This window comes from Hylobates moloch, unplaced genomic scaffold (genome assembly GCF_009828535.3).
Source record: "Hylobates moloch isolate HMO894 unplaced genomic scaffold, HMol_V3 SCAFFOLD_4, whole genome shotgun sequence".
NCBI classification, from domain to species: Eukaryota; Metazoa; Chordata; class Mammalia; order Primates; family Hylobatidae; genus Hylobates; species Hylobates moloch.
In genome coordinates, this window is record NW_026652279.1 from 85,115,330 (window position 1) to 85,138,896 (window position 23,567).

A 23,567-nucleotide genomic window follows, 5' to 3' on the forward strand; every position below is an offset into this window, starting at 1 on the left:
GTGTTGCTCCCAGGAGAGCCACAGGGCACCCAAGAAAGCCGAGTAAACAAATCTATACCGCCCTTCATCTTGCAGGACCTGTACCGCCCCCTCTCTTCGGATGACTTGGATTCAGTAGGAGACTCAGTGTAAAAGAAACAAATGGAGCAATGTATATGGTTTGTGATTGGCTGAAGGTTTCACATTTCCTAAGCAAAAGTCTAACAGCAAAATACACAAAAGAGCTTTGCATACCTTGAAATGATAAAAGACTACATCATCCAAAAGTAAATATGTATGCATTTTGTTTTCATGATGTTCAACCTTGAAATTGAGAGATTTTTAAAAATATCTCCCACATGGATTTGATTGGGGAGAGTCTGAACACAAAATGCCAAGATTTTTATACAGGGTCTGGCTCCAGATGAATTTCATACACGGACACAATATTGAGTACAAGAACACACTAATCATGTGGCAATATAGAGCCAGAATTTCTGTAGATGGAGTTTTCTTCTTAATCATAAGTAGACATAGAGATATAATTTTTCTGTACTTTCTGTAAAGCATATTAAAATGGCACTAGCAGGCATATTTTTTCTTAAGGTTATTTTGTTTTTAAAATTTGAATTGCTTGGTTTTTAGAGGTACTTTTATTGCAAAATAATAAAAATGCTTGGGGAGATATTTTTTGTCCCTAGACAGTAGAAAAAGCTACTTATTGTTTTGTGGGTTAGTATATCTGACAGAAAAAGAAAAATTATGACAACGACACATCTCATAAAGACTCTAAAGTTAGGCTTTAGGAACTTTCCTTGTTTTTGTTGTCAAGTAAATTTTATTTTTTAAAGTTATTTTATTAGAAACTATAAATTTAGCTTAAGCTATATGCCAACATGAAGAACATGGCCAATGGCATTGCTATAGGTTGTATAATTTTTTCTTACAATCATATACATAATTTTTTGAATGTGTAAAAACTAAAGCTGGGAATTTTTTTTTTTCATGCAGACCTAAAAAAAATTGTGTCTGGACTTTTTCCAAGAAATCCATTTGAAAAGCAAAATTCACCTAAATGGTGCTGTATAAATCAGGCCCAGAGTATCCAAATCTCCACTCTGAAAAATTCTCAATCTTGCTGGTGTTTTGGAAATTTTCATATGCAAAACTCCTTTTGTGTTAAACCAATTAAGTCTATGATTATAACCCATTGTTAAACATTAACCTACTAATTCTGCTCTTCTCGTCCTCTATTTTAAAAATTATAGTTGGCTTTGCTTAAACATAAAATAATTATTTTAAAGTCTGAATGTTAAAAATTAATTTAATGTGTATGGTCTATTGTATTTAAGCCATATCCTAGTGGTCATTTACTTTTACTAGTTCAAACACTAACAATTTAAGACTTGTGAAGCATGGTTTTGATATTCTTCAGGCTTGACATATCTCAGTAGGTGATAAATTAAAAATGTTTGATGCCATTTGGAGGCTTTTACATGATTTTTTTTTCAAATTTTACTTGAAGACAATTTTTAAATGTTTTATTCAAGATGGAGAGAAATTCAGTTGTCGCGTGCTGTTTTAAATGTTATTGATTTATCTCCCTGATAAATTGTTCAACTAGCAAATTTTACCATCTGGTTTATAGTTACATATGTTACCATCTCACTTTACAAGTGAATAAAATATTCCAACCAAAAGAAGAAGAAGAAGAAAAACGTCCAGGCAATCTAACAGCATTTGAAAACTTAGCCCTATAATAATTAGTGCCTCATTATGCTGTCTGTTGGAGAGAAAGACACTTCTCTGGCAGATTATTCAAGAGCTGCAAACTGAACCATTCCATCTTGAAAGAACAGTTCGTAATAATACCTGTTCCAGACTTCAGGTTTTAAAACTGTTTCCAATAGAAGTGACCAGAGACTCCTGCTGAGATCAAAAGGCTGCTTTGTTTTAGCTGAAACAGTAAACATCTGTGAGGTTGCCTATGCTGGTGTCTGTTTTAGTTATGTCTTTGTAAAATGCATTACTTAATACAGTTGGGTCCATAAAAGATTAGTATGTATTTGACTAAACTGCCAAAAATACAAAGAAAGCAGTGGAACAGTTACTTTAAATCTAGTGGGGTCAGATGGTCCAGAACAAAAATAAATTCCAATAATTTTAGCTTCCCTGCACTGTCAATCTTATGGACAACTACTGCTAGAAAGGTCCAATAAAGGCTATTTGTTCTAAGCGGTAGATATTGCCAATTGATATAGAGCCCATAGCTTTGTTTAGACAGGGCAAAAAGAAACTGAACTTTTACTAATTGCCGATAGATATCATGGCCAACTTTCCATTCAAGCAGTTCCAAGGGAAGTGCTTTCCACAGCATTTAATCTCTTGAACATATGACTTCTATTAAAGGACTGTTCAGGGGCTATATATATCATTTACTTTTTGAAAGTAAAGTCCCTCAGAGATTGAAACAGCACACCATTTATAGTCTTTGAGATCTCTTTTTATGCAAAACATAATTCTATTAAACTAAAGCAGAAATAAAAAATTCTTAGCAACAAACCAGAAGTTTTCAGTTCATTGGTGGAACAGAATTGGTGATTTATAGGCACTTATGATTGAGTTACTTATAAAATTCTTTATAAAAAAAATTCGGCGATGAATTTTTAAATTGTTCTATTGAGCAGGGAATACTGCAGCAAAAGCCATGCAGTTTTGTCCTAATGATAATCCTTAAATGCGCTCTGAAGACATCGTGCTGTAGTTCAAAGTTCGATACTTTTTCACTTGCACTCACTTTTTTCTTAGATGTAGACATTGTAGAAAAAGATATTAAGAATATTTCCCTGCTTTCAGCATTTTAGAAGTGTAAAAGTTAAAAATATAGAAAGTATGAAGTTCAGTGTGAACTCAAAAGACTATAGTTCTGAAAGCCACATGGTGTGTTTTTGTCTTGTTTAATCAACTAGGCAGGGGGAAAAATCTAGACAGTTTCTGTACTGCCATAGAATTTTAAGAAGTGTCAGGTTCTCTCATCTGTATACATCCCTGTGCGCATATATATTGGCTCATCTAAATATTAAGAACCCAAAAAACATTTTCTAAAACCATTTGAACCAGCGCTAACGTACTATATATATACCCTACATAACCAGCCGGGGAATTTCCAACACATGCCCTGAAGATCTATACATGATTGGGCTTTTTTTCTTTCTTTCTTTCTTTCTTTATTTCTTTCTTTCTTTCTTTCTTTCTTTCTTTTTTTTGCTTAAAAACAATGAAGTGTGCAAGTCAGATTCCTTAATGAAAGTGAATGAAGATATAAAATAATATTCCTGAAAATTTCACATATTTTAATTCTTGGACTGCTAAATTTTTCATACGTGGCCATATATTTATACAGGTGTTTGGGTGTTTATGTAAATTTGCCAGGCTTGGTGTGTATGTGGGTATGCTTCTGTAAGTATCTGTGTATGTGTATAAACCATCAATAGTAAAATATAGTATTTGTGATACAGCCTTATAAGTTACTGGCTCTTGTGGAATTATACATAAAATCTTCATGTCATAAAGTGTTACTCTGTGACATATTAGTTGGGGCATGTTTAAATCAAAAAGCAGTTTGCTCAACTAGTATGGCAAATGGTTCCAAATATTCAGATATACTGATTTATAAAAAAAAGATTTAAAAAATTTGTCTTAACTATTAAATATAACATTAATGTTTATATCGATATATCTTTGTGTTCGATTATTAACAAGATTGAATACTATGATTTTTTTCTATTGTGTGTGTATGGATGGCTTGTAGTGGTTGTCAATCACTATATGCTAAAAAAATGAAACATTGATACAGTTGCAGATTGTCAAGTATAATGTTGGAACATAAATAGAAGAGAATCCAGAGTCTATTTGATATGAAGTAAGTTTAAAAACAAAGCCAGATAACCTGTAAGGCAATTCTGTATGTTCTTTCAAAACTCTAAACTGTTGACAAATTTCGAATACACTTGCTGTATGTGTGTATATATCTACATAAATATATACACACTTGAAAATGTTAATTGAACGAATTTACTATATATGCATACATTTGCTCATTTATGCATATTTGCATTAACCTTGCTAGCATCTCTATTTGTGCATGTTAGTGACAACTGTCTTTGATTGAAATATCCCACAGAGGCATAGTGTGAAAAATAGAGATATACTGAATTCAATATACCAATTGCCTGATATAGTGTGTTGTATTGTCAGTTGAAAAAATTTGTAATTTTGTGCCTGTTACGCATGTGGAAAAAAGAGGAAATCAGAGGCCCTCACTACAATTTTTAAGGGTGCATGACATATGATGTCTTTAAAATGTGGTTCATTTTAGTAGATTATGGATAAATTCCAAGATAGTATAAATGATGCATGTAATACATGAGTGTTTGTATTATATATGGCCACAAAATGTTTTTGAAGCCAGGGTAGTAGATACCTAAAAGTTATAGGCAAAGAAGTATGAAAGTTAACTTTCTGTGATGTGTTTTTGAGGAGTTGATACTCATCAGTAAGCAAGGAATTGAGTTTATTTTTTCTAAGAACTCTTTACTTTGAAATATATTATGAATATTGTAAATTTGGATAACATTTTTATAAAGAGGTTACATACTTTCTGCTCACAGTTTCAGTTGATTGGATGTATATTCTCTTTAAAAAAAATTTGGTGTTAAAACATTTGACACAGCAATATCTTTTTAAATCCATCAACTGAGTCCATCAGCAGAGCTTTATAGAGCTAAGGGTTGACAAAATGTTTCATTGAACTACCCAATTTTGAAAGTTCAATTACTTTGTGCTGTGGTTTCATTGTAAAATGTTGTACCTTGTGTTTCACACTGGACCATGTTATTCCTCTTGAAGTTAACTTTGTGACACTTACCACCTTAGAATAACTATATAATAAACAGGAAAAACTGCCTATGTTGTTCAGTGAGTTTCTTTCAGAAAACTTGATAAGTAGACACTGAAATTGAAATGACCACGTGTGGGATAAGGGTGACCTTCACAATCACGTGTATGGCATTCTTCTGTTGTTGTAATTAGCATCAACGAGTGATATTTGAGAGGCTGCAGAATGGTACCACATAACGTCTAAAGTGTAAAATGCTGACAGTAATAACAAAATAAGATTATTTGATGAAGAATTCTGTTTCAGGTAGTTGCATTAAAATCAGGACTCTACCTTCCTTTCAAGGTTGCCTTAAAGGAGGAATTTGTCAGACATATTGATAACTCATTGAAGAGAAGAAATTAACATGCAGTTTTAAAACCACTAATGGTGTCCTTGGCTTGAAGGCATTTTTCCCAAGGTGACCTAATTTGCAGGGGAAAAAATGTGCATGTGTATGTGAGCGTGTCTGTGTGTGTATTTGTACAAGCTATTTCTTTTAAAATCACTGGATAAATATATAGTTTTAAAAATAAAGTTAATTAAAATAATGATAATAAAATACTTGACTCTAATTCAGAGCAAAAATCATAATATATTTCATTTCCAAAAGGATAGAAAAGGATGTTAAAGAGGATAGGAAATTCTGCTGACCGAGCTAGAAAAAATACATACATATTTTTTTGAGACAGACTCTTGCTCTGTTGCCCAGGCTGGAGTGCAGTGGTGCGATCTTGGCTCACTGCAACCTCCGCCTTCTGGGTTCAAGTGGTTCTTGTGCCTCAGCCTCCTGAGTAGTTAGAATTACAGGTGTGTACCACCTTGTGCAGCTAATTTTTGTATTTTTAGTAGAGACAGGGTTTCGCCATGTTGGCCAGGCTGTTCTCGAACTCCTAACCTCAAGTGATCCACCCACCTCAGCCTCCCAAAGTGCTGGGATTACAGGTGTGAGCCACTGCACCCAGACGAAAAAATATTTTCTATTACAATTACAATATAAGTTCCAAATTCTGGTTTTAAATCTAACATTTTTACTAGTTTTACTTTAATCTTTGAATTACATTAACTTTAATTGGTTCTCTATTATTTCCATGATAAATGTCCATAGCAATGATCACAGCAAAATATAATCCATGTCCATAGCAGTAATCATTGGAAGGAATGTTTCCAAATTTATAAAAATTTCTAATTGTAGTTACAGTTTCTTAATATCACCAGAGTTTAACTTAAAATGTAGCAGGTGCCTAGAAGAGTAGTGAGCTCCCTTCATTACAGGTTGGGAATCCCATTTGAGGAGTAAATCATGGAGGGAATTATTCTATCCAGAGGAAATACAGTAGATGACTTCCTGGGCTGCTTCCAAACTACGATTTCATGAAGGGTGTAACTCATGAGAGGAGGCATGTGACTACCCAATGACACAAGTCTCCTTGGGACAAATCATTCAGATTATCAATTTATAGACCTTGGCTTACATGAGTATAGTGACTGGACAATTGAGGCCAGAAAAACTACCCAATACAACAAACGGTACAGATCTAGTTGTAACTAAGTGCATTTGTCTTTGAAATCTTGGCTCTCGTGGTTTCACTAACGTAGCCATAACACCATTGTTACCATTCGCGTTTTCTCCTCCTTTCAGTAAACCAACTTCATGAGTAACAGTTTTCTAGTCTTTTGAAAAAATTATCCAAATCTTTATGATAACATTTTACATTTTTCAGTATTCATTCTTACTTATGCTCATGCTTATCTGTGCCATAAACTTTATTTAGGCTGAACGTACTACTATGAAGATTGCAGACAAAGGAATTTGGAAAAAGCAGTTCCTTTGTGCCTTGTTTCAAATAGTGGAGCCTTATTGGTAATTGCAGAGTGATGCCTTCAACTTATTGTTCTATATCCAGTTGGGAAATAAATAAATGTATGGCTTTTCTGTATCATATAGAATTCTGTGGGTTTCAAGCTCTCTACACCAAGATTGTTATTTAATTTTGTTAGAGATCATCTTTAGAGCTTCTGTGGATCTAAAGTCAAGATCACCAAGACAACTGTTTGAGTTCATTAAAAATGTATTGCTTGTGTTTCCTTTATAAGATTGATTCAGAAATCATATGACAGTGATTACTTGATGTCTAAATTATTTTTAACCATTTTTCAAATCAATATCAATTCAGTGAGGTAGTAATTGTATGCCAAGATAAAATGTGAAGTGGAAATGCGCAATTATCCAGCTAAAGCTAAAGTGGTGTGGTGAGATTTTTCTACCTTGATTAGATCAATTCTCTCAATTGGATATTTTCAAAATCTTTATGCAGCGTGGACCCCAGCTGAGTGACAACATTAATACAAATGGCAAGAGTAACTCACACCATTTAAAGTGAACTCTTTTCCACTACACAGTCATCAGATACATCTTGATAAAATGTGGTTAGGGTTGTTATGTCAGCTTTCTCACTTACTTCAAAAAGTGTGATATGTTCTCCATCTGTTATATGATCCCAAGCTCAATAGCTACACTTAGGGTGTGTTCTTACTTAGGGCAGTGCTTTTATGAAGGTGTGCCATAAAAGCATCCAGGTGCCAGCAACCTGCCCAAATGGTTCCCATTAAGTCTGCTTGGGGGTGATGACATTTCAAATGTCACAACATCTCTCAGAGCAGCTAATTGCCCTAAATTCTAAAACAACTGTATGTTTTGTACTGTACACCCAGATGCCCTGGAATTAGCAAATTGAAGCAAACATAAAATCTTGTTGGCATGTGGACTATAAAATGGTTTATCTGCTCAGAAAAACCAAAAAGGTAAATTGATTTCATTTACAAGCAATGAAAACATATAGGTGGGCTTTTCAGCATCCGTTGGTTGTAAACAAAGGCTGGTTAATCTCATTAAGTTAATTCTAAAGAGCAAGCACTGATACATTTTGCCTTTACTATGTTCGAAATCCTTTTGTTGGACTTATGGATAATAATAGAAATGTTCCAGCAGAGTCTAAGTTAGTCTATTTAGGTGGTTTAGTGAAGAATTGGTGGATTACCCAAAGAGCCATCCTGATTACCGAAATGGCTTCAACTGGGAGACAGAGCAAAAACATTAGGAGACCAGATCAGAATCTAAAAGATAACAGACTGGAAGGATATTAATGTAATAAAGATGCCATTTAACGTGAGGAAATGTGAAGTCCTGGACTTGGCCCAAGACAGCCTTTCAAACACACACCAGGGAGACACGACATAGCTGTGGGCTCATTGTGAAGGTGAAATGCTATGGCCTTATCCACATAAGCCAATAAGATCTTGAAGTGAATTAATACTCTATTCATGAGAAAGAAAACTCTATCCTTCTCTGCTTTGTGCTAGTCAGAGCACACCCAGAATATTGCATTCATTTTCAAGCACCAGGGTTTTTTTTTTTTTTTTTTTTTTTTGTAGAGACAGGGTTTCACTATGTTGCCCAGGGTGGTCTTGAATTTGTGGGCTCAAGCAAGCCTCCTGCCTCAGCCTCCCAACGTGCTGGGAAGACACAGACAGAGACCAGTAGCTATTTTCAAACACCTGAAAGCACTGTCAGGTGAAAAGCGGATTAGACCTGTACTGGGCAACTCTAGAAATCAAAGATAGGACCAATAAATGGACAACATAGAGGGACATAATTTCAACATAACTTACAGAAGAACTTCCTTTTTTTTTTTTTTTTTTTGAGATGGAGTCTCGCTTAGTCACCCAGGCTGGAGTGCAGTGGTGCGATCTCGGCTCACTGCAATCTCCACCTCCCGGGTTCACGCCATTCTCCTGCCTCAGCCTCCCGAGTAGCTGGAACTACAGGCACCCGCCACCACGCCTGGCTAATTTTTTTTTTTATTTTTAGCAGAAGAACTTCCTTTATTTTGCCTCCTATTAATGATGAAGGGCTGCCTCAGGAAGTAGTATGTTCAGTACTAGAAGTATTTGGACAGAGGCCATCTGACCATCCACTGGGATTTCTGTAGGGGGCATTTGGTCTCTGAATGGAAGTGGGGTAGAATAGGTAATATTTAAGGTCCATCCCAGTCCCCCAAACTCTTTGAATCAGCGAATGGTCACCATCTTGGAAAAGTATTTAGTATTAACTATCTTACTTCTTTGGGAAAAAAGAGATAACACTATTAGAAGTTTAATACATTCATTTTACTCTCTTTGAGCATAATAAATAAAATGAGAGCTTTCCATTTTCAGAGAACTCTGTATGTCCATAAGTATGTTTTTCTCTTAACTGCCCATCATCTGTTACTCTCAAGCAGCAGAAAATTTGAAATGACTTGGGATACATTTTCAGAAACACAAAAACACAGTTGTAACATTGAAAATAAGCAGTTATAAACATAAGCAAACTTGTGTTAACCCTACTTTTTTTTCCTTTTTTTATTTTCTACCAGAGCCTAAAATCCTTGAGAGATTTTTGTTCAGAAAGCAGAGAAAACCCAGCTGGCATTGTGACAAGCATTCAGGGATCAGCCATTTGGTGGCACTGTTAAATCCAATTCATTAGTTGATAAGGCGGTTGAGTGAATAATAGCTCACAAGTTTATAGAATGTTACAGTTTAAGCGATGTTTTCATGTACTATGTATGGGTCAGAGCTCTGTATCGAGTACCTGATGTTCTTACTAAAAGAACAAGCTTTTGGGACTGAGTGGCTAAATTGTGAACATCTTTGCTAGGAAACATGCTACTGGTCTATTAATTTGGTGAAAGAATGTGTCTTTGTATTCTAAATTTAAAACACCACGTGACAAGGCAGCACCTGCCAGCCTAAACCACACCGTGTGTCTCCATTATGAAATACCATTTGTGCTGCTGCTGGGAGAAATTCAAGGTCCAGAAAGCCCAGAAGAAGGTCTACATTGTAGACATTTACTTAGTGCTTTTCTGTTTGGAACACCATTATGTCTGCAGCAAAAACAATGACCCAGAGGATGAAGGATCTCACTGTTCTGGAAAACACACACCTTCCCCTCAAATGTGGTTATGTTTATTTTCTTCAGTTATTGACATAATAAATCTGCCTTGTGTCAGCCTCATACTGCAATATTATAAATAACAAGGTTTTCACAAAAAGACGCCCATCCGTAAAAGTCAGCAGAGCATGGCTTAGAAGCTCCCACATTTATAGTCCCTTCCACAGAGTGGGTTATGGGTACATAGTGTCACACTAAGAAAAACTCTGTGTCAAGGTGACGATCTCAATCCGTTTTTCTAGCCTGACATATGAGAAATGTGTGCTGCTGGTTACAAAAGATAGAAAAACAGCTCAAGTCACCAGGCTTACTGAGGGGGGATTTTTATAATATTGGAAAATAAAGGGGACATTACAAAAACTGTGTAATATTCAGGGGTATACAAGGGTCATCTCTCAACTTTTAGCCTGTTCTGTAGAAAAGCAGATATACTATTGCTATTACTTTAACTTTCATCCCAATGGTGTCAACTGTGAGCTTTGATGAACTTGACCAATGGGACTTGCTCATCTTAGTCACACCCAGGAAAACGATCTATGATGTTTGACTTAGATGGCTCTGCAGTGACTTAGGCAGCATTTCCCCAACTCTATTAATCTTTTTAATGAAAACTAAAATCTTTGAATCTCCTATGCAGGATACTGTAGACCATAATAAAATTACGTCAAACCTCTTTCCTCCTACTTCGTACATACTTTAAAGCTGAATGGGTTGGGGAGGAGGTTGAAGGGAAACAGGTAAGCAGAGGAAAAATAGGTCAGCTTTGCTTCTCGCCACCTCTTCATTATTAATTCAACTACAGATGCTCTTTCCCTTCTCTCTGCTCCACAGACAGCCGGCACCATGAGCCAATGCCGCCCGCCCCCTCACCGCCTCCTGCTCCCATCAGGCCAACCAAGTGGATAAACCCAGGGAAACAGAAGGAAGATCTTTTAGGACAAGCTGTGTTCACTATTTAGAAATAGCATTGAAATGTGCAAATTGTTTTCTCAGGAAATAGATGCAGAGATAGAAACATTCATTGTTGAAGTACTGCCCCATAGCCAATCATAATATTAAATATTTGGTCCTGTTTTGTCCTCTGAGCTCTCTCCTACGGTTGTTACCCTGCTTGCGTTCATGGATCTTGGGTCAAAATCAAACAAAACTACAAGGCCTAGGCTTTTATTGTTGTCTTTACTTCAGACTTATTATGTAACGTTTAACAAACCAATAACCTACTCAGTGCTTACGTTTTCATCTCAAAATGCAAATGACAACCCCACTCTTTAACCTTTCTCCTAAAGTTGTGGTAGGGTGGAGCATTTAATTCTTTTTAGGATATTTTATAAAAACAAACTGAAGAGAAACGTTTTCTGTCAGAAAAATAGAAAACATAGTGGATGGGATCAGAATGGTGCCACATTTGAGGGCCATTTGCCGATAGACTGTGGAAGAGTGAGGTGAGATGCCTGAACTCTGCCAAACCCAAGGAGCGAGCTAAAGGACCCTGATTTTGAGCAAAAGGAATAAGAAGTCATGGAACATTCAAGTTCACAATAACCAGCTTGATCCTGTTATCACGGTCTATTCTTGGTTAACAGGGAGAGAGGGAGATGTGGCCCCAGTTGAATATGCTGAAGACGTCTTTTTCCAAGTGTTAAAATCAAATCCTCCCTAGCATGGGCAAAGTTTTCTCCTGAGATTCGGGGCTGGGCATGGTCCCTGGAAACTCAGGCATTCTGACCCAGTTTTTGAATTACCGGTTTCTGTTCCCCTACAGAGCTCTCAGCATGGCGGCTCCTCTACGTCACTTGCGTCCACCAAAGTCTGCAGCTCGATGGATGAGAACGACGGCCCTGGAGAAGGTGATGAGCTTGGGACTTGGTATCTGAGGAGGCAGAGGATGGGTTGGCTAAATTTACCCCAAGAAACTGTAGCTTCTCAAGCAGAATGACGTGGACAAGGCTGAGCAGCTCCTGAGGGTCAATCACAAGGGGATAGGGTTGAATATGGTGCCCACCAGGGATTGGTATCTGCTCTGTGAGAATGGGAAGGGGAAGTTGGCCCATTTTGGAGACATTTCCCATCCTCTGAGGGCATATGTATGCTAAGAAGGCCAGCTATTGCCTGCTTTGGAAATAAGAGGGGATCGCTGGGATCGTGGCTGCTTTTGTTTTCCCAAACTCTGTTCACTTTTAGTGTTACTTTAAGTGAACAAAGGCCATTCAAATTTAAAGACAATTTATTCTTTTGACTGTTGTAGTCTCACAGATGTACTCTAAATTAAGTGAACTCAATACATGAAATACGGTTTTACAAAAAGAATTGGTGGAAATTGCAAAAATACCCTTGAGCTAATTCACTCCAGAATGTCTCCGTGATGTGGTCAAATGATCAGGATTCCAGAAATGACTTTTTCACTAACTCACTGGATTGTTTTGGACAAGCATCTTCAACTCTCTGCATCTTACTTCCTCTCCTATGAAATGGAGATTGTGAATCACACCTATTTCCTTCCTGAAGGTTGTTACCAGGTTCAAGTCAACTGTGGGGAAGTATTTGGAAAAGATAAAAGTGACACCATCAAGCCACTGTTAAGGAATCTGCTTCTCTTATTTGCTTTAAGTGATATGATTTAATTTTTTTTCTGAAAAAAGTACCCTTTGGGAAGTGCTTTTATTATATTAAGTGAAATATGTGATTTACAGTATAATTATTTTCTGACTACAATGCAACATCAGAATTTTTTATGTTTCCACAAATATGAAATTCAGCCACCTAGAAGTCTCTTTTGTTCCAAAGTGTTTTGTATTCTTTGAATGAAATCACATGGTTCTTGATTTAAGCCTTCTTTTCTTCTTTTTTTTCTTTTTTGAGATGGAGTCTCGCTCTGTCTCTCAGGCTAGAGTGCAATGACGCTATCTCAGCTCACTGCAACCTCCACCTCCCAGGTTCAAGCAATTCTCCTGCCTCAGCCTCCTGAGTAGCTGGGATTACAGGCATCTGCCACCATGCCAGGCAAATTTTTGTATTTTTAGCAGAAATGGGATTTTTCCATCTTGGGCAGGCTGGTCTCAAACTCCTGGTCTCAAGTGATCCACCTGCCTCGGCCTCCCAAAGTGCTAGGATTACAGGCATGAGCCACCACACCCAGCCTGGCTGAGCCTTCATAACCAAAAGTGAGAAGAGGTACCTTTTATGAATAGTCAAGGAAAAAAAAATCCCAAGCCTCGTGCTTTGAATGGGTGTCTCAGTGAATGCTCCCACCAGAAGGCAGGATGGAAGTACCTTCTTCCATTTCCCACCTGCAGGGTCACACTTGTACCCAACAGCCAAGGAGGGTTCCTTTCTTAGCCACATAGTAAAGAGCCTTAAGATTATGCCATCTGGGAGCTGTTTTGTAAATCTGGATGCTTTGCAGTAGACAAAACTCCCCTGGCTGAGTCCTTCAAACAGAGGCAAAATTGTGGCTTCTTTAGAGGGGTGAGATGGGGTTAGGGGGATTGGCTACAGCCCTCACTTTATTCTAGAGACCACCTAGATGGCTTCTAGCAGGGTAAGAGGGAAATGTCACCTATAAAGGGGTGAAGAGGCTGTACCAACGCCAAGGACAAAAGTAGCAGCAGCAAATGTCCTACATTTGTTCAACACTTTCCAGAAATTTCATCCACTCTAGAATTCAGATTGATGCCAACTGAGCATCATCATAAATCGAGAAGAAAGGCCCTCATGGAGATATCTGATGATTATGAGTCTCCATTTGATTATGAGTCTCCAACAATACAGAGCAAGCGTGAATACAAAAACTACTAAGAAAGCCCATTCACCATCTAAAGTTTTATTTTGAGGAGAGATGTTTAGTCTCAGCTTATGATGAAAGGTTGGGAGAGGAGTACATTTAGAAAACACACCAGGGTTCCATCATATTTTGCATTCAGGTTGCCTGAGGGAGAGCTGGGATTTATCACTTTAAAGCATGTACATTTTAGAGCCCAGCTATAAAAGACTTTTTACACCCTTAAGATGTTAAAGGTTATTCAGTATATTTACGTGACCTAACTGTGGCTTATTTAGTTTTATGGCCTTAGATATTTAAAGCATTATTAGGCATTTGTGAAATATTTCAAAATGCATTTTCAGGGGGAAAATGTGTTGTGTTAGTGGCACTAACATAATTGAAACTACAAAACTGTTCCATTCACAGACATAATAGATATTGTAATTTTAACTCAACATCTGCTATGCAGGTTGCTGGTGAGAACATTTGTCTAAAGTCTGCTCGTTGATACCGAGGACGGGTGGCCGTCAGTGCTTAGTTCATAAGGAATTTTACGGAGATTTCCATTTCAGGATGTAGTAAAACTAAGTGTCCAGACAGCAGGCAATTTTCATGCTTGTACAGTGTCGGGCAGCCCAGAGTCCCTTGCGAACTGCAGTTGCCTCCTGCGCCATACATGGGAATGCTATTTTTCTGTACACAGTGGGTATTCAGTAAACACTATTGATCAAATTGGCATGAAGTAAAAGGAGCAAAGCTTCCTCCTGAGAATCCCCACGGCATCAGAAAACTCAAGTTTCTCTTACATAGGTGGGAGTGGACCCCTTACGTTTCTTTTATTTTATCATTTGTCTTAGTAAAAACTGTTGAGTATATACAATGTCAGCAAGGGTGGGGAGGCAGTTGCCTCACTGTACAGAGAATGACATATTGATTCTGAATCTGTTCCAGTCAATTAGATGATACTTTTAAATGTTTCCTTGTGCAACATCTGTGTTCCCTTTTCTACCAATAAAAAAGTATTAATGATTCTTTCAGAAGTGTCAGAGGAAGGCTTCCAGATTCCAGCTACAATAACAGAACGATATAAAGTCGGAAGAACAATAGGAGATGGAAATTTTGCTGTTGTCAAGGAATGTGTAGAAAGGTGAGAAGGATATCATTTGCATCAAACCTTAAAGGTTACATTTGGCGTTATGTTTTCCAAGATCGTGTCTCTATTTCCAGTCTGTGGCACATATGGAGTAAGTTAATGTCTCAACCCCAGATGCAAAAGAATGCTTTGCAAAAGAAAGACCCATCTAACAACAGATTTGAAAAACGTAGTGATACCTGGGGACAATCTATAAATTAAAGACTTTGATTTTTTTAAATGTACTCAGAGAGACGTTGCCAGCTCTTTCAGGTAAGCCTTTTTATTGTTGTTAAAAACCATATTGAATAGTTTTTCTCACACACTTTTTATGACATATTTTGTAGAGGTCAGAAAGTTCTTGTGAGAGTTTATGTCTGTAATGCATACTAGCATAAAATGAAATACATACAGGATCATCTTGAAAAGCTTTAAAAGGCATATGTACTGACCCCAACAGAAGTGGTGTTTAATACATTAAGACGTATTAAAATGAATGAACCCGGTACTCTGTGGGCCAAAGGGAAGGATTTATCCTGAGGTTCTAGATACCTAATCGAGGACATTAGCTGGTGGCTACTAGATGGAGAAGTGACAACTGATAAAGTTACAACCCAGCTACGGGGGCCTCAAGCCCTCCACTCAGTATCAGATTTGGGTTTCTTTTCCTGAGCAGCTGCTTGCTTTAGGGAACCTGGTCAGCCAGCAGCTTCTCCTCAGGGCTGGTGGGCAGAATACTGAAAAGTTGGGGGAACTTGCCTCATTCCTTGAGGGACTGTGTCCTCTGGCTTTCTGGAGGCTGGCCTGGGGTGTACACACTTCCCTGTCACCTTTCTCTGCCGGCAGTGGGGCTGGACACCCTTCCCATTCTTAATCCTCTGAGAATCACACTGCTAAGCTCCACTCAGAGAGGACGACTGAGGAGAGAAGACAGATGAGAAGGCTTTGGCCTGGAAGATCTAGACCTTGCCTCCTCTGCGGGCTTTGATTTAGAAGCACAGGTTCCTGCCATATCAGAGCTGGCAGTCTCTACAGGGCCCCACATCTCATGAGGGTTCTTCATTTGGCCAATAGTCACTTATGTGCTCCCGGCACCCCTTGCGGCTCTTTGGAAGATGCTTCCCCAGCTCCTGTAGCAGAGCCCTCCTTATCGACCTTTGTGTAGTGGATCTCAAATCTTGTTCTACTCCAACATGTCAGCAAGGCTAGGATATTCCCAACAGGGACAGAGACCCAGCTGAGCAGCCACTGTGCATCCAGGAGGGGCACGAGTCATATGGAGCTTGAAACATCCATGAGTTGATGCTGCCAGGCCACCGTTCTCCTCTCTCCCTCTCATTCCCCCACCTCTCCACGAAGCTTGGCCATTTGGCACATTTGTGACAAACATGGAAAATGTCCATTGCATTCCTGGGCCTCACACCTCCCAAAGCAGGAGCAACCTCGCTTTGCTAAGCATAAACTATCTACAAAGTCCTTAATTTGTGACATTTCATTTAACACAATACTTTCATAATATCAGTATTGTTGTCTCCACATTATAGATAGAAAGCATGGACACGTTAAGTGCCCAAGGTCAGTCAGCTAAGAAGTACTTAGCAAGACATAGGTCAGAGCCCAGCTCCGAAAACCACACTTTTAACCACTCTACTCCACTAATAAGGAGTTTCCCATAAGACTCTGGCTTAGCTGAGCCAAAATCACACAGGTTCCCTTTGGCCCTGTACAAATAAGACTAATTAATTTGGGAAAGCCATTCCTATGGTAATGGATAGAAGCGTGCATGCAAGTGCATGTGTGCTTATATAATTTTATATTTCATTGATGCTTTTACTGATAGTAAATCTAGCTTTTTTGGCTTTATTTCTACTGTAGCAGAAAACCCTATTTCTAGCAGATTGCCATGCCCCTAAGCTGTGGGGTGGCTGGTGATCTGCCAGCATCCATCATCTGTTAAGTCTGACATGGTGGCATGTGCCATTTCTCCTAGCTAGTCCTTGGATCGGGCTGGTGTCTTAGTCCAACAGGACTGGCCTTCTCACAATAGAAATTTCCCATTTCTCCATCCAGAATCAATTTGTTTCTTTCTAACTTGGATTGTGTTTGTTTTGCATGAGTTCACATCTTGGGTCTCACTGTATGAAACTTCAGAACCTAAACACCAGATTGCTCCGTGAAGTTAGTATTCAGCTCCTGCTGAACGAGGACATATGGCATGTGCCCTCTCTCCCCAGAGGTATCACAAAACATTCTTCTAATATTTTCCAGAGGTCCAAGGAAATAAAAAGCGAGCTAAGAATGTTGTGAATGGCACACATTGCTTGCGGGTACATTCTGCTGTGTTTGGAAGGATGAATATGTATTACCAAGGGTGAATATGCCTCTCCTCTGCTAATCATATCCTGTCACAGGCAAGATTTGTCTACAACAATGGACACAATAACAATGTCTTTCTGTGGTCCTGTTCTGGCATAGTCTTTGGCAGCTAGGTCCATTTAGATTTCTGCCCATGCTCCAGGAGTAACTTCTTGAGTGGCCTCTGGGGCACCCGGGACATGCTAAAGGAAGTTAGTGGACTGTGACTCCAGCTAGAAGAGACATGCTCTACTTTGAAGCTGTTTTGTGGAGCGTTTTGAGGCCCCATAGCAAACTCAAAGAGCAGAAAACCACTAATGAGTGGTCAGAGCATAAGTAGAGGGCGTGATGTGAGATGCCCTTCATCCCTAACTTTCCTGGCTCTGTGTGGACTAATAACTACATGAGCCGAGGGTAGGGGTGATATAGTCATGAGCAGGGATGGTACCCCCGGTGGCTCTTGGTCGTCTCCCCCACCTGCACTGCTGGCATTGCTTAGTGATATAGGCACCAGAGCTGAATTAAAATCCTTGCTGTGGATGCTTCTGTCTCTCCCACCGGCACCTATAAGCCCGAGGATGTGGGCAGCCAAGCTGCTGGCTCTAGCAATGACCATAAGCAGGCTCAAACCCAGCAGAACAAGCAGAGACCTCAGGGTCACTAAAATGCATTGCTTCCACCTGGAAAATCTTCAAAATCCTCAATAACCTCAACAAAGCGACTATGTGTCTATAGTTTGAAAGCATTTCCATCAGAACTGGCATTTGGAGGATGCCTTGTGCTGAAGCTTAGATCACTGCTCTTGGCTAGTGGATTACTGTTCTTCCTTCTTTCCTTCCTGAGGAGCCTCTGGCTCCTGAGAGCCATGGGGCCCTTGTCAAATTCAAAATCAAATTCCACTTGGGAGCTGCGTGACAAGACACTGTGGAATGCCTCAGTTCTCTGCTCTCTGCTCTTGGCAGTTCTCTCTTTATGGAGGAGGCTGAGATTAGGCTTTGTTAGGATTACTTGGTAAACAAAGGGTGTGTTACTAACTCCTTTTTGCTGGTGTTGAGGGTGGTATTCCCGTCATTGTGCTAACTGCCACCATCCTCTGGAGTTTCCACAGTATATGCAGAGCACCTCCTAGTTCAGGCTTATGTGGGGCACTTCTGGGGTTACAGAGAGAGACAAGACACAGCCCCATACAGAGAACTTTACCCACAAACAAGGATTGCCATGAAATTCAATGAATGCTATGGGAGAGGAATACTTGGGAGCTGCTTTTCCTTCTCCATATACTCTTTTTCTAAATCCTTCAAAACATAGCAAACAACAGCAACAAGAGAAACCATGTTAGCTTAGAACATCCCAATCTTTGCTAGCCATTTCCCCACCACCACCTTTTTTTGAGACAGGGTCTTGCTGTGTCACCCAGGCTGGAGTGCAGTGGCAAGATCATAGCTCACTGCAGTCTCAAAGTTCTGGGCTCAAGTGATCCATTCTCCTGCCTTGGCCTCCTGAATAGCTAGGAGTATAGGTGCACACCACCATGCCTTGCTAATTTTTTTGTTTTTATTTTTCGTAGATGGGTCTCACTATGTGGCCCAGGCTGGCCTCAAACTCTTGATCTCAATGATCCTCCTGCCTCGGCCTCTCAAAGTGCTGGGATGACAGGTGTGAACCACCATGCCTGGCCCATTTCTTTTTTTGACAAGCATTCTGCTACACTCCCTGGGTGAGGGGTGCAGCGGGCAGAAGACTGGCCTGAGTTAGGAATCACTCAGTTAAACAAGACAGCTGTCTCCAAACCATTTTTAGCACAAACACCAAAAGTTGGATTTAATTAAAGTGTGTAAAATTTGGAAATTTCCCTCTAGTAGTTTGGGTTCTAACCTTGGGTCACACTTAATAAGAAGGCAACCTCACAAATTGATTTCCCTTAGTCAGGGAGGAAGACAAAGTTTTTTGTTGCTGCTGTTTTTGTTGTGGCAAAGAGGGTTCCGTAAAAGGTCAAGAACATAATTTCAGAAACAAGCAATCGAACGGCCTGTATTCACCTCACCAGTAATCAGTCAGGTCATCTAGTATTCTTCTCAGTACACTCAAACATAGACACCTTGAAGACAAGGATCAGGTCTCTTTCCCCTCTGAATCCGCCAAAGAGCCCTGCGTCCCACTGCTGAATAATTACACAGGCACAGCAGTCCTCAGAGTTCGAGGTATGTAGGAAGGCGAATTTGTTATATAAGATTCGATTTCTTGCCAAGTGTTTTCACTTACAGCAGACACTTATATGCTTATTCTTATGACACACATTTAGTCCTAACACCTGTTTTCAGGCACACTTTCTAGACCAGCTCCTTTCCTATAAACCTGTGATTCTAGGAATTAATTTTTATTATGTGGCTTTTATTATGGATTTTATTATGTGGCTTTTATAGTTCGGCCCTCAGGGAATCAAAAAAGAAAAGGTGCAACATTAATTTGATGGTCCTCTGTGGAGCTCATTGTCCGCTATGAAATATGAGAAGATGTAATGGAAGGTTTAATCCTATTATGAAAGGTTCTATGGTGGAAATCCACAAGGTCTTTGCTCCTAGTAAGCCCTAGGTTTGCTGCCCTCTTCCCCTGAGCTGTAGGCTCACGACGGAACCTGCTTCCTTGGCCTGCTGGGAGCCAACACACCCTCTGGCTCACTGGGGATCCTGCTTCTTGTCTGGCTGGCTATAAAGGGGGTTCAGCCCTCCTGTGCTCTACACCAGCCCTGAGGATTGAGTGCTTTAAAATTACTCCTTCAAGGGAAAAGAGCATCAAATGGCAAACATGGGGAAATCACCAAGCTAAGAAACCACTTTCTCTTCTGACCAACATGGTCCTGTCCATCCATCCCCTTTGTGGAGGTGGTGAAGGGAACCGCAGCTTTTATTTTTCAGCCTCACAACATCCCTTCTTGCTCTCTGGCCCTGCCTGGGATTGCTGATGGTTACCCAGGCAGACAGTGCAATGGTCTAGATTCCCTGCCATCCAATGGCACATGTTAAGCCAGATAGGAAATTGCTCAAGTATTCCAACCTGAGGTTTGCTTTATCATAATTTTTTAGTAATTTATGAAAAGCAGAATCCAGAAACACTTGAGCTTTTAGTTTTCCTCTTGATTAAGTATTTTCAAGTTTGCAGACAAACTCTACAGGAGCCTCTTAAGAAGAAGCTACTTAGAGGGACCCTGTGGTCTTATAGGATATAGAGCTTCTACAATGAAGAATCTCTTCACATGTGAATCATTTCACTTTCTCATTTTCTCATTTATGTTTGCTCTTATATTGTAAATTTCTCTGTCACCCAGGCTGGAGTGCACTGGCATGATCTCGGCTCACCGCAGCCTTCACCTCCTGGGCTCAAGCAATCTTCCTGCCTCAGCCTCCCAGGTAGCTGGGATTACAGGCACGCAACACCATGCCTGGCTAATTTTTGTATTTTTTTTAGTAGAGTCAGGGTTTCACCATGTTTACCAGGCTGGTCTCGAACTCCTGACCTCAAGTGATCTGCCCACCTTGGCCTCCCAAAGTGCTGGGATTACAGGCATGAGCCACCGCCCCAGCCCACATTTTAAATTTCTAATGTTAAAATATTTTTAAACCAAATAAAAAATATTTGGTTTACACTGCAGTGCCTTCTCCGCCTCTACCCCACAGTCTTGCTGGTGTTCTAGTGTTTATGTGGGAAAGTCTAGCACACCAAGCCCTGCATTTAGCCACAGCCTGGCTCACACCCCATCATGGCCTCTCTGCCCAGCCATGGCAGAGTCTTTGTTGAAGAATCAGCAGAGACAGTGGCAGGGGCATCCTTGGGCTTCTAGTGCATTTCCTCCTGAGTGAAAGCTATGGGAATTCCTCTGGACAGCCGCATATCTGCAGGAGGGGAGTCTCGAAGCAAAGGGTTTACCTTCTACCAACTGAACCCCAAAGCCCTCTAGTGAGGAAAAGAGGCTTCTAAGTCATTATCTTGTGATTTTATTCAGCAGATAGAATCATAGTTCAGTGTTCACTGTTTTTTGAGGCCGGCACCATGAAAAGCCTTGGAAGTGTCATGGAAGAAGCATTTTTAGAAGTAAATGACATGAAACATTTCTAGAATGCCCTCAAAACACATTAATGCCTGGCCTCTTGATTCGCTTAGAGGCAAATCATTTTCTTGCTATAACCATATAACTAGGAAATCCCATTTAATTCACCATACTGAATATTTTAAAGCCCTATTTTAAAGCATGTTCTTAGTTAACCTCATTACTACTTGTGTCCATTGGATCCGCAAAATTGGCTTTTATCTATAGGTAAAAAGCTAGGCTCTCTCGATTTCACACCAGAAATAAAACAGCAATGCTTGTGAAATCGTGGTTTACTATGACTATGAAGTATGCATTGTGCCCTTTAATAATAGACATGTTCTTGTGTTTGTCACTACAGTTTCTTAGCAATGTTAGCACAAATTAGGAAGCTGTTTAAAGGTAACGATACGACTAAATCCTTCCTCCTACACCTATCACAGAGGAGGGGCGGCGTTCACTGTGCTATGCAGGGAGCAGGGGCCTGGAGAACTCAGAGTCCTACTTTAATGCTGCCTTGTGGCTTTGGGAAGTGAGCGGATTTTCAGTCACCTTCATTTTCTTTCAGTAAAATGAGACAGCCCATAAAAGGGCCCAGGGGTCCCAGGAAGCTCTGAAATAGATCTTATCCCTTTCTTTACACCTTGACCATATCATCTATGAGTTCTCCAGCAGAACTCACACAGGCTGTCACACTGAACTGAGGTCTAAAGAGCGTGGGGTGCTTTCTCTAGAGTCTTCAGTGCGATCGTATGAACATTCAGAAAACTGTCACAGGTGCCCTGGGTGGATAGAGAACCTCAGGAGAGACTTGAGGAAAGGGGAAGGGCGGAAACTCATCTCTGCTTTAGGCTGCCGCTACATCACTTCGGAAGGAAGAGCAACATGGTAGCAGGAGGAGCTAAGACACACTAGCAATGCTAGTGTTTTGTTTTGTTTTGTTTTGTTTTGAGTGCAGGAGTGGAAGTTTATTAAAAAGCTTTCCAACAGTAAGAAAAGGAAGGAAAGTACACTTGGAAGAGGAACAAGTGGGCAATTCGAGGAACAAAGTGCCAGTGCTAGTGTTTTTATTACAAGTATGGCAACATAAACAGCCCAAGATTTCTCTATGCCGGCAGACTTACTGTCCTTAGACTTGGTCAGTCCATCAACATTTACATATTTATTTGTTTTTTTGAAAAAAAGGAAAGGAAATCCTTTCACAAAATATTTACAACATGATGCAAGATCTATGGGGTAGGAAATTGATCCCTGACAAAATAATTCAATAGATTAGAAGTTAAGTTTTATTTTAAAAACACAAACTTTCTCTTTGCAGATCGACTGCTAGAGAGTATGCTCTGAAAATTATCAAGAAAAGCAAATGTCGAGGCAAAGTATGTATAAAATTTGTTCTTATGAGATAGAGTGTTCGAGAGGTCAAAAGAAACACAAAGATCAGCTCCTAAACAAACATAAGTTCACCCTAAGGGTTGAATTTTGGTGGAATAGAATGTTACATACTTACTAGAATATAACTTTATGTATATCCCTCGGATAAAAGTTATTTGGGATGATTAGATATGATTTCTCTTCCTTATCTTTTTGTTTGTTTACTCTCGTCCCTTCTTCATGTGATCTAAGTTTCATCCCATTCTTTGCTATGAAACTGTAGTTATCATGATTGGTTCTGAATTTACAAGCATTATGTAAGGACCTCCACATCTATTGCCAATTCTAGGCTATATCTGAGTATCAGAGTATAAGACAGGCTCATTACATTTTACCAAAATGCATCTCTCTTGACCCTTACATAGTATATCTGTACTCATTTGAGTTAGCCCTCCATATGTTTTTGTGGAAGCTGATGAAGATAACTTTTCCTTTGGACAGGAGCACATGATCCAGAATGAAGTGTCTATTTTAAGAAGAGTGAAGCATCCCAATATTGTTCTTCTGATTGAGGAGATGGATGTGCCAACTGAACTGTATCTTGTCATGGAATTAGTAAAGGTGTGTATTTTGGAAAGAAAGTAAGTCTTTATTGATGGTGCCGCACTTGCCTGTATTTTAGAGCTCTTTCCCTTATTTTCTCCCACCAGTATTCAGGTTCTCATATCTGTACATTGGCCCAGTGATTAGGAATGTTCACAGGAGAACGGTACACAAGGGCTCAAGTCCCAGCCTTGGCACAAAGAGACCCATGACTTTGGGTCTACCTCTTTATGTCTCACTTTCAGCGTACGTAAAGTGAGAATACTAATAATACCTGCTTAATGGTGTTATTGTGGGGATGAAGAGATGGCTTCCACCAGTTTGTGTGACACACAGAGCATTAGGTAC

The 23,567-nt window shown here is 39.5% G+C and overlaps 1 protein-coding gene across 8 annotated transcripts in view; it reads left to right on the top strand.

The window, feature by feature from the left end:
* The window catches only part of DCLK1 (doublecortin like kinase 1), a 359,833-nt gene that overhangs the window by 277,515 nt on the left and 58,751 nt on the right, over nucleotides 1-23,567 (top strand). For 6 of the 8 annotated variants that reach the window (XM_032150479.2, XM_032150476.2, XM_032150475.3 and 3 more), the window contains 4 exons: nucleotides 11,677-11,761; nucleotides 14,713-14,821; nucleotides 22,564-22,621; nucleotides 23,118-23,237. In XM_032150479.2, coding sequence (XP_032006370.1) covers nucleotides 11,677-11,761; nucleotides 14,713-14,821; nucleotides 22,564-22,621; nucleotides 23,118-23,237 — 372 coding nt within the window. Of the gene's footprint in view, nucleotides 1-75; nucleotides 4,946-11,676; nucleotides 11,762-14,712; nucleotides 14,822-22,563; nucleotides 22,622-23,117; nucleotides 23,238-23,567 lie in introns of those variants that run through there. The other 2 variants (XM_032150482.3, XM_032150483.2) reach the window with 2 other exon arrangements.